The sequence below is a fragment of the Oreochromis aureus genome, linkage group 20 (genome assembly GCF_013358895.1).
Source record: "Oreochromis aureus strain Israel breed Guangdong linkage group 20, ZZ_aureus, whole genome shotgun sequence".
NCBI classification, from domain to species: Eukaryota; Metazoa; Chordata; class Actinopteri; order Cichliformes; family Cichlidae; genus Oreochromis; species Oreochromis aureus.
The window spans coordinates 14,925,042-14,939,223 of NC_052961.1; the positions used below are offsets into that span (position 1 = coordinate 14,925,042).

Sequence of the window (14,182 nt, forward strand, 5' to 3'; positions counted from 1 at the left end):
TCAACACCCTCAAGAGAAACATCTGCAGTGCTCTGTCTCAGCATGAAGCCATATAGCTGCTCATTGATCATCTCCTCTGTTCTTGACTTAGATTCACAGTTATTTTACATATCTTAATGCTATGACTCATTAACTTTATCTCTCTGTAGTTACTACAGCTCTGCACATCACCCTTGTGCTTTAAAAGTGGTACAGTACACTTCTGCTCCATTCCTCAAGCGACTCTCACTCTCGTAAGTATTTGTTAAACAATCTGATTAAAAAGTCCACTGCTTTCTCTCCTAGACTTCTCCACACCTCCACAGGTATGTAATTTGGACCACCTGCCTTTCCACTCTTCATCCTTTTTAGAGCTGCCCTCACTTCCTCCTGACTTATCCTTTGGAAGCTCCTCAAAATCCTTCTTCCGTCTTCTCAGCACACTAGCTTCACTCAGTAGTACTTCACTTATCTCTATCCTTAATCAACCCGCTGCACATCCTTTCCAGTTCAATCTCTTTGCCTGTCCAGTCTCAGATACAGCTCACTACAGGCCTCTTTCTTTCACCTCACCTCTCTCACCTTAACCATACACTTAGCCTCCCAGTACTCCTGACTACTTTCTTCATCTCTATACTTATTTTTGCTTCACTAAACTCTACCTTTGAATACTTTCCTGAACTTCTTCATTCCACCACCAAGTGTCCTTGCCTTCTTTCTTCTGTCCTTAAAACAGTCCTTAACTCTGCACAACATTCCTTCTTCGTCAACATCCTTGCCTCTGACCTTCACTTCCTTCCTTATCTTAATTTCCATATCCAGTACTGCCTAGCTACATTCTCCTTGTCAACACCTTGCAGTCAGCTTTCTCTTCCAGATTTCACCTTCTGCTTACGATATAGTCTGTGTCCACTCTTATATGTCACCCCGTGTCCCTCCCTCTTCCTGAAATATGTGTTTACCATAGCCATTTACTTCCTTTTCACAATATCTGCCACCATTTGTCCTTCTCTTTACCCCTGCTCCCTTCACTTACATATCTGCTCCAATTATCAAGCTTACTCATCCAGCTAACCCAGAATTCCTCTTTCTTTTCTATCATCCAACCTGTGAGGCATACACATTGACATCATTCAACATCATGCCTTAAATTTCCAGCTTCAAACTTATGATCCTGTCTGACACTTTCTTCTTCTCCCCTGCAACACTATTCATGTACTCTTCCTTCAGCTTTACTCCTACTCCATTTCTTTTCCTATCTACACCATGGTAGAGCAGCTTGAATCCACCTCCAGTGCTCCTGGACTTGCTTCCACCTGGTCTCCTGTGCACACAATATCTACCTTCCTTCTCTCCATCACATCATACGGCTCTCTTCCTTAACCACTTAGTCCCGACATTTAAAGTCCCTACTTTCATCTCCGAATTCCTGCCTCTCTTTCTCTCGCTGCCTCTGAACACGCCTTCCCCCTCCGCTCTTCCTTTGTCTTCGGTCAACAGTAACATAGCTTCCACCGGCACCCTGGTGACCAACACCACTGGAGGTGGTCGTCGTTAACCTGGGCCCCGACCGATCCGGTATGGAAATCTCATAATTGATGATCCGCATGTTTGATTTGGCAAAGGTTTTACGCCGGATGCCCTTCCTGGCCGAAGATGGGGGTACAATTTATGACGGGGAACACCGGCACTAGGAGTACTCTGGCTTGTGGCCCCCTCGTGGCTGTGTTGATTGGTGATATTTTAATTTTATACCAGTCATTATTGTATTTGATCTTTCGTGCAACATGTTATGATCCCTGAAGCCATGGCTCAGAGGGACCTAACATATGAGATGCCAGCGCGCTTTTATAGTTCAACAAATATGTAATAGTAGAAAAATAATTACATAAAAAGACCGAGATGGGAGGCTGGGGCATAAACAAACAAAAGGGAAAGATCATCAACCAACCAGACACTTGGCGATCGGGATTCTACATTAATCCCTAAGCTACTATTAGCAAAACCAAACAAAAAGAACCAAAACCAAAAACAAGATAGGCGGATCCAAGTAACAATAACCAGCACTGCAACAGCAGCTGCAAATTAACGCTGGTGCTGATGGAGATGAGAGAGAGCGAGGGGGAGGGAAAAAGAAAGCTCTTGTTCTGCTTTTTCAAGCCTTATACAAAATTTGGTTAACATTTATAGCCAATGCCAACATGGCAGGAAACCAGTATCAGGATGCATAACACAACAAAACAATCAAACTTCTTGTTTTTCCTGTTTGATATTTTTACTGGTAAGTTTGGATGAACTTATTTAACCCCAATCATGTGACTTTATACCACTGGTGCACGTGTTCATATTTGAACTGTCAGACTCAGTATGAATGTAAGGGTACAACAGTCTGCGTAATTCCACACAGATTTCAGGACGCTGTGCAGCGTGTGCGCTACAGCGAGTATTACGCAACAAGCAGACTTCTGGGAGATCCGGATCCAGCCCAAGTGTAATACTAATCATCAGGGTGAGTGTGAAGTCCTTTAAGTAATATTTACTAACAAATACACCAAGCTGTCAGCTGTGCACGTTTTACAATGTGCAAAACTTTTTATTTGGCATATCAGTAAATGAAAACAAATATATTTTTCTAACATGCTGCTAAAGGTAGTTCAGCTTTTACAAAGAAAATGTTAAGCTCATTCACTAAGTGCCCGAGTCACTGCTGAGATTCGTGATTAAACTGATTATAGTTGTCAGTTTATAGATGTGAGCGACCATCCGAGATTAATAATCACTGGCTGCCAACAATAAATATGCTGTATTTTTATTTACACACACACACACACACACACACACACATATAAACATGTTTTCAAGTCCCATCTAAGATTTAGTTAGTAATAATTGATTATTTTGTACATTTCAGGGCATATGATGTCATGGAGTAAATTAAAAATGTGAGAAATGAACTTAAGCAACAACATGTAGGCAAGAAACATTTATTTAAAAAATATGACCGATATAGGATTTTAAAGACAAGTAATTTCCACAGATGGAGGTGCCACCTCGGCCAGAACTGTTTGACTTCCACGGAGTCTCCATGACCAAGATGTTCACTGACAACTGGGATAACATACAGAACTTCAAAGCAAGACCAGATGATATTGTCATTGCTACTTACCCTAAAGCAGGTACTGATGTGTATGTAATCATGTGGAGCTTATGTAATCATAATAAAAAAATTTCATAAACAATTTCCTGTTGGTGTCTGAGTTGATAGGTTTACGGCTTAACAACATTTATTCATTTCAATCGCAGGAACCACATGGATCTCTTACATCCTAGATCTTCTGTATTTTGGGCACATGGGTCCAGACCGTCAGACTTCCATCCCTATTCATGAACGAGTGCCCTTCCTGGAGCTCTACGTACCTCCTATGCTTATAGGTTGAACTATGTTGCCACTCTGACTTTAAAATACACCAGAATAAAAAGTGCTAAGTGCCAAGTTTAGTTCTGTGTACTCAGTCACCAGTTTTTAGAAACTGTGCTGAAAACAGGTTCAACCTGTTGCATTCTGTTTTTTTGCATGCATCTTTCTCTGCCAAGTGCTGAAAAGGAAGCTCCAAAATGTAAAAGCCCCTAAAATTTAGCAGTTTTATTAGTGTGTAAATGTTAGGTGAATCAAAACATCTCAGGAACACCTTATAATTTTTTAGGCAGTCAGTTTTATTGTTCTGTGGTATCTAAATAAGTCTAATGTTGCACGTTATCAATCGTAAACTAATGCTTCTTATCACTCAGGTGCAGAAATGGTGGACAAACTTCCCACCACTCCTCGTCTCATTAAGACTCATCTACCCGTCCAGTTTATACCCAAGTCGTTCTGGGAGCAGGGCAGCAGGGTAAAAGCCATGCACAAACACCGACAGCCAGCAGTGGAGATTCATGCAAAAATTCTCAGGACTCCCTTCCAACTAAGCATTCATCACTTTTATTTTATAAATTATGTTAGAAGTAATGTGACACCAATAAAAAGGTTGCACACTCAGCTCGGTGACATCATAGCCAGAAGAGCTGGAAACACCAGGTTACTCTGCCAGTGAAGAAAACTGGTTTTTAGTGTCAGAGAAAAAAAAAAAAAAAAATGATGTGATGCTGCTGGCACTCTCCCCCATAGTTGAGGCTACGTTAGCATCATTTAGTTATTTTGGATTATATTTTATTTATATTTCATTTTATATGAATAGCTTCGATTGTTGTCATTAGGTTTTTTCAAATGTAATGATTCAAGGTGTAGTAGGAACGAATGGAGCAAAGTGGGGGAACCTTAGGGAGGTCAGGTCGACCTTACTCTCTCTGCTGAATTGCCACTGCTTTAGTTTAAAGTTTGTCACCCCTGTGAGTGCCCCCACTGACTTGGGGCCCCAAACAGCTGCTTGCCTTGCCTGGAAGCCATTGAAATTTGCAATTCATGAAACCCTGAGATTATTTTGTTGTCTCTTTCTGTAGATAATATATGTGGCCCGCAATCCAAAGGACAATGCAGTGTCCTTTTACCACTTTAATCGGATGAACTATGCTCAGCCAGAAGCAGGAGAATGGAGCACCTTTCTGCAGGATTTTATGGAAGGAAAGAGTGAGTTCAGTTTAGTTTTAATGTAAAAGAATCATAATGCCATCTAATTTCCTGTATAAACATTACTTTGTGTATTGGTCTGCGGCCTCAGGGGTTTTCGGATCATGGTATGACCATGTGAACAGCTGGTGGGAAAAGAAGCAAAGTTATTCAAATCTTCACTACATGTTCTATGAAGATTTGATTGAGGTGCGGTGAGTTGGGCTAACATGTGTAACAGTTGTTCTTCATGTTTAAAGTTGTCTTGACTTTTTCCATTTACACGTTTTAATTGTTCATATATCTTATAGGATATGTTTAAAAGCCTTCAGTAATGTTTCTAGTTATACATGTAGTGGTTTGAAAAATCAAAACACAACAGGTGCTATCTGTAAAGAAGCCACGCTGAGACATGCTGAACTCTGTTCCTGGAAGGAGTTAGATGATAACAGAAGCAGGAAACTAGTTGGCACACCTTGTGCGTGTCACAAATTTGTCACTGAGTGCTTTTAAAGAAAACCGCATGATCCATTTGTATGATGTTACATGAGAAAAATTATCTTTAGATGACAAAAGTCAAAAAATAGAACAAGGAGCTACAACAGACTCTGAAAGGTCAGCTGCATCCACTTTAATTTCAATTCAATTTTATTTCCACAGCACCAAATCACAACAACAGTTGCCTCAAGGTGCTGTTATTGTAGTACTCTTTGGTTTAAAAAGCTATTTGAATAAGCATGCCTCTATCACTGCACTCATGCACTGCTTCAAAGAAACTTTTTTAGTTGTGTCTGAAGTTTGAGGCTGTGTTTCTTCCATTAGTGTGAATGACAGAAAATAAGAGCTTTTTGTCAAGTGGAAATGCACACAAAAGGTGTAACAGTATTTCCTGTACAAGTAGTAGCATGAATCAAACTTATTAAAGCAATAGAAAAGAAGTGTATATTTGGGCCATCACTGTATCAGTCTTCTCATGTTACTCCCTGAAGAGGATGCAAGTAAATATCTTTTCCACAAAGACACCAACGACTTCTTTTAACTAAGAATGACTATCTGTAAATAACAGATTTTTTTTTTTTTAAACACCAAATCTACAGTGATGAATATAGAACTATAGACCCGAAGGAGGAAAACAATCGTTGGGGTTCCTTTAAGAGTAAGAAATATTTTCAATATTTTTGTGAACAGGACTGTGGACAGGAAATAGACCGACTGTGTTCCTTCCTTGGTTTGTCTCCATCAGCTGAAGAGAAGGAAAGAATCATAACCAGTGTGGCGTTTGACAGCATGAAGCAAAACAAGATGACCAACTATACCACAGTTCCAGTGATGAACCAAGAGGTTTCTCCTTTCATGAGAAAAGGTACAACTGCCTGCTGGGCAACATTTTTTTCTCTATATGTACAGCAGTGTGTGCTCCATTTATCATTAGGTTAACCAAATATTCTAAATGTTTTGCCTTCTCCAGGGAAAGTTGGTGACTGGAAGAACCACTTCACTGTGGCCCAGAATAAGCAGTTTGATGAAGACTATAAGAAGAAGATGAAGAATCCTGATTTAAAGTTTCGCTTTGAAATTTAGAGTCCTGGCTGGGTGTAATATAGTCCTCAGAAGTAATATGTGATTAAATATTTAACAAATAATCAAAATATAAGTTAAAAAAACACAATTTTCTTATATTGTGCTGATGTGTACAAATCACATCATTAAAACAAATCTTTATTAAGAATAAAGATTTTCTCTCTCTCTCTCTCTCTCCCTCTCTCTCTCTCTGGCTCTCTCTCTATATATATAAACACACTGTGACCTCTTTGCTTTTAAGCAGAAATTTAGTCCTTAGACGTAGCCATGGTTTGGATGTTTTATATTTTTATTGATATGTGATACATCTAAAAGAGTCCCGTGACACAGCAGGTTTCAGACTGTAACCTTTTAATTTTTCTCATCACACTGTCCCACCAGGGTGAGGCAGATTACCTTTCTCTCGATGTTAAACCATGTGTTTAATTTGACTCTTTGATTCTATGATTTTACAGTGATGAGAAAACCCCTCATTTTCTTTATGTTTCGCTTCCAAGCAGCCAGACTGTCTTGTAATTTTAAAGAGATCTTGAGCAGTAGTTCTGTTGTCTTTCTGGAAGTTTTTTATTGGACATCAGCTACTGAGGAATGTGTTTGTTTGTGTGTTTGTGTGTTTTTGTTTTTTTGATGTTTGACCACTTAACGCTGACCTGTGAATTATTCAGGTATTAAAAAGCCATCTAACTCAAGGGATAAACCAGTCTTTTGTCTACAGATAATTTATTAAAGAACTGATTAGAAATGATATCTGTAGGCACTTTGTTACTAGGAGCCTCTTCCTTTATGCACACAAACACCTATATAGTCAATTTCTTTAGCTGAATCTACCAAGTCTTCAAATGAACACTTGTTATATCTCAGGAGAGTGCGCCATGTGTCTTTAACAAATCTGAAGAAGCTGCACATGTGAAGGTGTGTCATCTGTCAAAAACCCAGTCTCAAGGAAGTGAAACAAGGAAAAGGCTGTGGTATGCCAGGTATGACAACAGATTTTAAGGTGTGATGAATCTAAACATGGAATTTTTGGTTCAAATCATTGTCGATGTGTATGGAGGAGGTCAGGGGAGAGGTACAACAGTGAGGGTCTACAGCCATGTGTGAAACAGTGCCGGTTCTGTCATCATTTGGCACTGCGTTTTAGCCAGTGCTGTTGGAGATTTATGAACACAGATAAATAACATCAGATTCAGGGAATAGATGTAAGCCTTCCTCTTTCACTTCAGCTCCAAAAGTGATGCCCCCTGGTGCTTGTGGAAAGTAATGACCTCCTTTTAAAGAAAGCTCTTCTGAGATGTCCTTTCAGCTGAATAACAGGAAAGGGGCAACTGGAGGAGGGCCACAGTGAGGCCAGACATTTCAAAATTAAAGTCAGTAGAAGTTCCCCACTTTGTGAAAACTTCATGTAAATAGTTTTACAATTCTGTTTTGGGGGATTACATAACCTGTGTTACATTAAGAGATTTAAATACTTGGTTAAGATCTTCAAGCTGCTGGTAGGAAGGGCACTGAAAGTAGATGACTGTGCAGAGAAAATACTGCATGACACTTCTGAAAACCACTGTCAGTGTCAAGTGGAAATTAAGCTCCTTTAGAAGAAGAAAAAAAGAAAGAAAACCAGAACAAACATGATCCACTTTACTGAGAAAAGGTAAAGAACTATCCTGTGATCTCACAAGTCACAATTTGATATTACTTGTTGGAAATTAGTATTTATTACAGGAGAGCGGTCATCCAACTTGTTATTGGTGGGTAGTTAATGTTAAAGTGGTCTGCTTATAAAGTCTGTACATGTAACTCCTGAAAACAAATGTATTTTGAAATGGTCACAGCCACTGAAGTGAGATGTATTTACAGTTTTTTTAGTTATAACAAAGAAACACGATAAGTTGATTGTGTGCTGTGCACAGAACAGGCGTGATTATCTCCACTATTAAAATTAAGTCTTGAACATGCTGTCAAAGAATTCTCAAAGTCAAAGTTCAGTTGCTAAGTGTGATCACATTTCAGTTTAATCATTTTGACTCAGCAATAACAGCAACAAAAAAAAGATATGATGACTATTTTTCCCCCTAAGGGACGACTTGTATTTAGCTGGAGTTTCTACAACAGTTTTCTTGGTTTTATTTCTCTAATGAGATAAATGTGCCACACACTACAGTGGCAACAAGTTCCCAGACAAATAATGTATGTATCATGAGACATAAATAACCTCGACAGGTCCTCACTTGGTTAGTTTTGCTTAGTTTCTTGGCTTAGTTTTGCTGTTTGCCTTTAAGTGCTAAAACTTCCTATGGCAGATTCATTTCTTTTGCTTTTCTTATTTTATATTAAAGTTTTACCAGACCTTATCATATGTCTTAGACAGAGACTTAGCTGTGGCATCTTTTTAGATTTGTTAAGTCTCACATGTGGTTTTTCACCTCTAAATATATATATAGATAGATAGATAGATAGATATATATATATAGATATATATATATATAGATAGATAGATAGATAGATAGATAGATAGATAGATAGATAGATAGATAGATAGATAGATAGACAGAGATTCTATTTTAATGAAAATCTAAAGTTTATTGAAACAGCTTACAAATTTGTTTATATATGACTTTTAATTTATATCATATTTGCTACATCTGGGGGGTTTTCAGTTGCTTATAAACATATTGTGCAACTTATTTAGGTTTTTCAGGAAGAACAAAAAAATCACACTAATGATGTAGAAGTCTCAAAAACTCACAAAAAAAATATTTGTATCAAAAATCACACACCAGGTGTTAAGGGGTTAAACACTGTAATCAAAACAAATTTTATCATGCTATAAAGTATTTTCACAGACGTTTTAATGTTCATTGCTCCTCTGTTGCAAAAAGAGCAACAGCTAAATTCATTTTGAATCAGTAGACAGTCTGCGGTCCTTCCCATCGTGAATAGTCTTACTTGTAATATACTTCCCTGGAGTGGTGCAGATGGTTCATAGTAATTTTTGAACTCTGTCACATCCTGTAAGGCAAAGGAAACACTGAACAGCTGCTTTAAGCTGCAGTGTGTCAGATACAGAGTTGACTTTGGACTGTTTATTAGAGCAGAGCACAATAAAGAGAACTTTCAGGTGAGTTAACGCTTATTTACTTTTCTAAATTACATAAGGCTAAATACATCATTTACAGTCTGTTAAATTTGACTTAAAGCAAATCTTATGGTGACCCTTGAACACCATAATTGAAAAACAAAACTGTTGGCAACTCATATCATAATAGCGTTGGCCTTTCATCGCTATGTTCATGTGTGTGTTATGCACTTGAAACTTTATGTTAATAACCTTTTACTACACAAACAATCAAAGTGACATCAAACAATATGAATGAAGGTGCTAGATACTTTTTGATTAATAGTTCTGTTTGCATTTAACGGATAATCTACAGTCATATTGCACATATCCTCTAATGAAATCTAAGGCTTTGTAGGTCAGATAACAAGCTGTATAAATGGGATCTTCTAGCTGAATTCAAGCTTTTGCCCAGCTGAATAAAGTGTAGTAGCGAACTGGTGATCTCCTGAAGGCAGACTTCCTCGGTTGAATATTATCTGCCCCTACCAGTCTACGTTGCAAATGCAGCCATAAAAGTAAGTACAGTACCCCACGTGACTGCATCCAGCTGAACCTGTTGAACCAACTTAAACCAACTGTTCACGTTAGAAAATGATGAAAGAAAACGTGTGAAAGCCTTTGTCTATGATCAATACCAAACTTAACTTGCAGAGTTTGTTTGATTTTATCTTGTTTCCTGCTACAGTACCTGCCACCAAGAATAATATAATAATAATGTCCCACTTTGTCCCACGTAAACATATCTTTGCCCCATATTTAGTTTGCTGGGACATGGCCACCGTTATATGTTTTAAATAAAGTTTGACTAAAGAGGGGGAAAAAGTTATGCTTGCTGTACCTTCCTCCCGGCGTTTCCTGGACTGCGGAATCTGCACAACAGCTCGGTCTCCTTATTTGGAAGAAGAGGTTGACTGTTTTTGTAAAGAGCCACAATGATGGAGAACTGAGGATCACCAGTTAGCACCTTTCTGTGCAGTGACCATTTTACTCAGAAAAAATACTGACTTTTATTGGAGTAAGCTGAGATTCACGGATCCGCTGTTACTGGTGATCTACCTCCAAGGACCCCCTCCCCGACGTCTGCTGCAGTATGGTTACTGAGTTTAAGTTCTCATCTTTGCTACACACATATGTATATTTAGTAAAATAGTCCTAGTCCCCAGTAAACGTTTCATATTTGGATCAATATAGCTATAGGGAGGTATTTTTAAAAAAGGCTTTATGAAGGGTTCCAAATTGACGCCCCCGGGGGTACAGTCCAAATATCCATTAAATACTTTGCACGTACTAATCCTCCCATTAACCCTCGATGAAAGCGGCCCCAGTGGTATTTTCCACAGTTTGCCTCCATAGTGCGGTATGTAATCAAGGCTTAACGGTAATGGTTATGGGGTCTGCAGCCATCCGTGTCCGTGTCTGCAGCGGAGTAAGGCTTCTGGCTGACGTGCATACTGTCAACCAGCTCCCCCTAGCGTTTCAGAGCAGAGGATGCACAACATGCATTCTTATACTTGATAATTCAGTTAATTAATTTGATAATTTAATTCATTTTTCACCATTAAATTTTACCTGGATGGGCATAATGCATTCTTCTGGTGTGATAAGATCAGAACCCATATTTATTTATAATTTATAGGAATCAGCTGCCCAATTGTGATATTCAGTACATTGCTTGCACCTTCTCCACTTGTAAGTTCTCCTTAAATGTCAAATTTACACTATTACAGCAGCAAAATGGGAAAGAGGAATAAAATAAAATAAATAGTTCCACACACACATAGAAACACACACACACACACACACACAGACTTTCTATTTGTCCTTGAGTCAAACCTTATACTGTACTTTCAAAGGGCGTTTCCAATAACGTAGTAAACTTTATTTTCTGTAATATGGCTACGAGGAACAAAGTATTGTTGAATTTGCTCTGAATTGGTCTGTAGATGGTAAACCAATGCTGTTTTTCTTCCTTTTTTTTTTTTTTAAAGATGGAGTCACTGTCACGACCTACACTGTTTGACTTCCATGGAGTCTGCATGACCAATTACTTCACTGACAACTGGGAAAACGTCCAGAATTTCAGAGCAAGACCAGATGATATCGTCTTAGCTTCTTACCCTAAAGCAGGTAGGTTAAAAGAAAATGACCACATTTCATTCGCATCTTTGAGGAAGTACTTATTTTTTTCTGTCAATTTTTTTCAATTCCTGAGGAAACACATGGGTGTCTTACATCCTGGATCTTTTGTACTTTGGCCAGACTTCACCTGAACGTCAAAGCTCAGTCCCACTCCATGAACGAGTGCCATTCCTGGAGATACAAATGTCTGGTTACCCCTCAGGCAAGTTGTTTTAAAGGCTCACAGTGTGACAGGCATAATAAACTTTAATAAACTCTAAACACTCTAATAAAGACACTTTATTAGGTACAGCTGTTGCTGTTCAGCTGTTTATTAACTCAAATATTTAATTAGTCAGTTGCATCACAGCTACTCAATGCATTTAGGCTTGTAGGTGTGGTCAAGCATCAGAATTGGGGGAAAAGGGTGATTTTATTGTTGGTGCCAGATGGACTGGTCTGATTATTTCAGAAAATACTGATCTACTGGGATTTTCCCACAAAACTGTCTCTGTGGTTTACAGGGAATGATCCAACAAAGAGAAAATATCCAGTGAGCTGAAATTCTCTAGGTGAAAATACCTTGTTGTTGCCAGAAGTCAGGGGAGAGTAGTTATTCTGCTTTGAGCAGATAGGAAGGCAAAGAGTAACTCAAACAACCAATCATTAGAGGCAAGCTATGCATGAGAATATCTGAACACACAACACATCCAACCCTGGAGCAGATGTGCTACAGGAGCACTCCATTTAGGAAACTAAGGCTACAGTTCAAACAGCTCACCAAAAGTGGTGATAGAATAGAAGACTGCGAAAATGTTACCTGGTCTCATAATGCTTGATTTCCTCTGCAATGGTCGCAGGGATATTTTCTTGAAACACTTTGGAACCTTGACCAATCATATTTAACACCAAAGCTTACCTGACTATTTTTTTGTCCATGTCCAAAGTGTATCCATCTTCTGATGGCTACTTCCAGTAGGATAGCGCTCTATGTCATGAAGCTCAGATCATATAAAACTAGTTTCTTGACCATGAAGGCCTAGGCCTCCACAGGCCTCCACAGTCACCAGTACTCAATCTAATAGAGCACCTTTGCGATGTATTAATATGGACCGACATCTCTGAGGAATCTTTCTAGTGCCTCATTGAATCTGTATCATGAATAATTAGACAGTTGACAGCAAACTAGGCTCTAACCTAATAACAGTAAAGTGTATCTGGCGAACTAACTGCTGATTGTAATATTGGTGATATAGATCAATGTCATTGTGGCGTTCCGCTAACATAATGATCTCTTTTACTAGGAGTGGATGTGCTGAATGAATTAACCACCTATCCACGCATTATCAAGACACACCTACCAGTCCAGTTCCTTCCCAAATCATTCTGGGAGCAGAACTCCAAGGTACATGGCTCGCAAGTAAGCTAGTGGTACGAGTCACAGAAACAATCTTCTGAGTGTTTGTTCCTCATTTCTTTCCGGTTTTAGATCATCTATGTGGCTCGTAATGCCAAAGACAGTGCCGTATCCTATTTCCACTTTGATCGCATGAACAAGGTCCAGCCAGAGCCTGGCAGCTGGGAGAGTTTCCTCCAGAGATTCATGGAGGGAAAAAGTGAGTGACAAACCGTAAGTATGAATGACTGAATACGTTAAATGCAAAATATTATTTTATCACTTATGATTTGTCTTCTGGCATCTCTCAGTGGTGTTTGGCTCCTGGTACGAACATGTAAGAGGATGGTGGGAGAAGAAACAGAGCTGTTCTAATATCCTGTATTTGTTCTATGAGGACCTGATTGAGGTGAGTGTTGAAGTTACTGTCTGTGAGGCTGTGGACATAAACACATAATAAAGGTTGTGGGTTTGTTTTTTTTGTTTTACTTTTGCAGGATACTGAACAAGAACTCGTCCGCATCTGCTCATTCCTGGGACTGTCTCCTACCACAGAGCTGAAGAAGCAAGTCACAGAAAAAGTTCAATTTGACAACATGAAGAACAACAAGATGGTGAATGGCTCCGCTGATGAAGTCTTCGATTTAAAAATCTCCCCCTTCATGCGCAAAGGTCGGGTACATTCGCCTCTAAGTTTGTTTACTGAAAGGTGAAGGAGGAGATGTTAACTTTGCTCCTAATTTCTCTATTTTCAGGAAGGGTTGGCGACTGGAAGAATCACTTCACTGTACAGCAGGATGAACAGTTTAATGAGGACTACAAGAAGAAGATGAAAAACACTGATCTTCAATTTCGTACCGTTCTGTAGGTGATTATACAAAACGGTATAACTGTATATCTGCCATTGTGTTAGATATGCAAGCAAGAATAAAGAAAAACATGATAGCAAAGGTGGGTTTGAGTTTTATCATTTTTATTTAAATCCAAACAAAAAATGCAGCAAGAAATACAAGAACAAAAGTTCAGTGAGCAAAGTAAACAGATGACGCTAACACTGCACTTCTGCAAAATGGCTAAAGACCGAAAGGGGCACATTTTCTACAGGACTTACTGCTCTGTGGGACAACACTACAGTTGCTGGAGGAACCACGGCTGCCATGAAGTAAAATAGGTAATGGCGGTAATGGCGAGAGCTGATACGGTAAAATTATACAGGTTCACTGGAATGTAGACAGCAACAAAAGGCCATTGTACTGTAAATACTATATAAGTCAAGCGTCTCACATCACTGGGAGGTACTGCAAGTCACCCTGAGGTAACCGGAAAACAATTAAGGGACTGGCTCTAATCAGGAACAGAGGCATGAGTAACTATGTTTCTTCCCAAATAA

At 39.0% G+C, this 14,182-nt stretch overlaps 2 protein-coding genes across 4 annotated transcripts; both read left to right on the plus strand.

Moving 5' to 3' along the window:
• Window positions 1-1,419: 1,419 nt before the first annotated feature.
• LOC116331107 (cytosolic sulfotransferase 2-like) lies at window positions 1,420-6,863 on the plus strand. Its single transcript, XM_031753677.2, has 9 exons — window positions 1,420-1,557; window positions 2,387-2,488; window positions 3,017-3,155; window positions 3,283-3,411; window positions 3,769-3,869; window positions 4,477-4,603; window positions 4,695-4,792; window positions 5,771-5,945; window positions 6,051-6,863. The coding sequence occupies exons 3-9, from the start codon at window positions 3,017-3,019 to the stop codon at window positions 6,161-6,163; spliced, it is 882 nt and encodes a 293-aa protein (XP_031609537.1). The 5' UTR covers window positions 1,420-1,557; window positions 2,387-2,488; the 3' UTR covers window positions 6,164-6,863.
• A 2,238-nt stretch (window positions 6,864-9,101) lies between these two features.
• Window positions 9,102-13,742, plus strand: LOC116331111 (cytosolic sulfotransferase 2-like). Of its 3 annotated transcripts, none has more exons than XM_039605058.1 (8): window positions 9,102-9,278; window positions 11,267-11,405; window positions 11,491-11,619; window positions 12,701-12,801; window positions 12,886-13,012; window positions 13,104-13,201; window positions 13,290-13,464; window positions 13,548-13,742. In XM_039605058.1, the coding sequence occupies exons 2-8, from the start codon at window positions 11,267-11,269 to the stop codon at window positions 13,658-13,660; spliced, it is 882 nt and encodes a 293-aa protein (XP_039460992.1). In that variant the 5' UTR covers window positions 9,102-9,278; the 3' UTR covers window positions 13,661-13,742. The 3 variants fall into 3 exon arrangements, with proteins under 3 accessions (XP_039460992.1, XP_039460991.1, XP_031609544.1); XM_039605057.1 differs by lacking the exon at window positions 9,102-9,278 and adding an exon at window positions 10,109-10,371; XM_031753684.2 differs by lacking the exon at window positions 9,102-9,278 and adding an exon at window positions 10,109-10,366.
• Window positions 13,743-14,182: the final 440 nt, after the last annotated feature.

Bases quoted from the DNA above. Each gene is read 5' to 3' on its own strand.
- LOC116331111 (XM_039605057.1), top strand. The intron at 13,202-13,289 runs GTGAGTGTTGAA...TTACTTTTGCAG, and splicing joins TCTATGAGGACCTGATTGAG to GATACTGAACAAGAACTCGT. The intron at 13,465-13,547 runs GTCGGGTACATT...CTCTATTTTCAG, and splicing joins CTCCCCCTTCATGCGCAAAG to GAAGGGTTGGCGACTGGAAG.
- LOC116331107 (XM_031753677.2), top strand. From the start codon at position 3,017: ATGGAGGTGCCACCTCGGCCAGAACTGTTTGACTTCCACGGAGTCTCC. The intron at 3,412-3,768 runs GTTGAACTATGT...CTTATCACTCAG, and splicing joins CGTACCTCCTATGCTTATAG to GTGCAGAAATGGTGGACAAA. The intron at 5,946-6,050 runs GTACAACTGCCT...TGCCTTCTCCAG, and splicing joins TTCTCCTTTCATGAGAAAAG to GGAAAGTTGGTGACTGGAAG.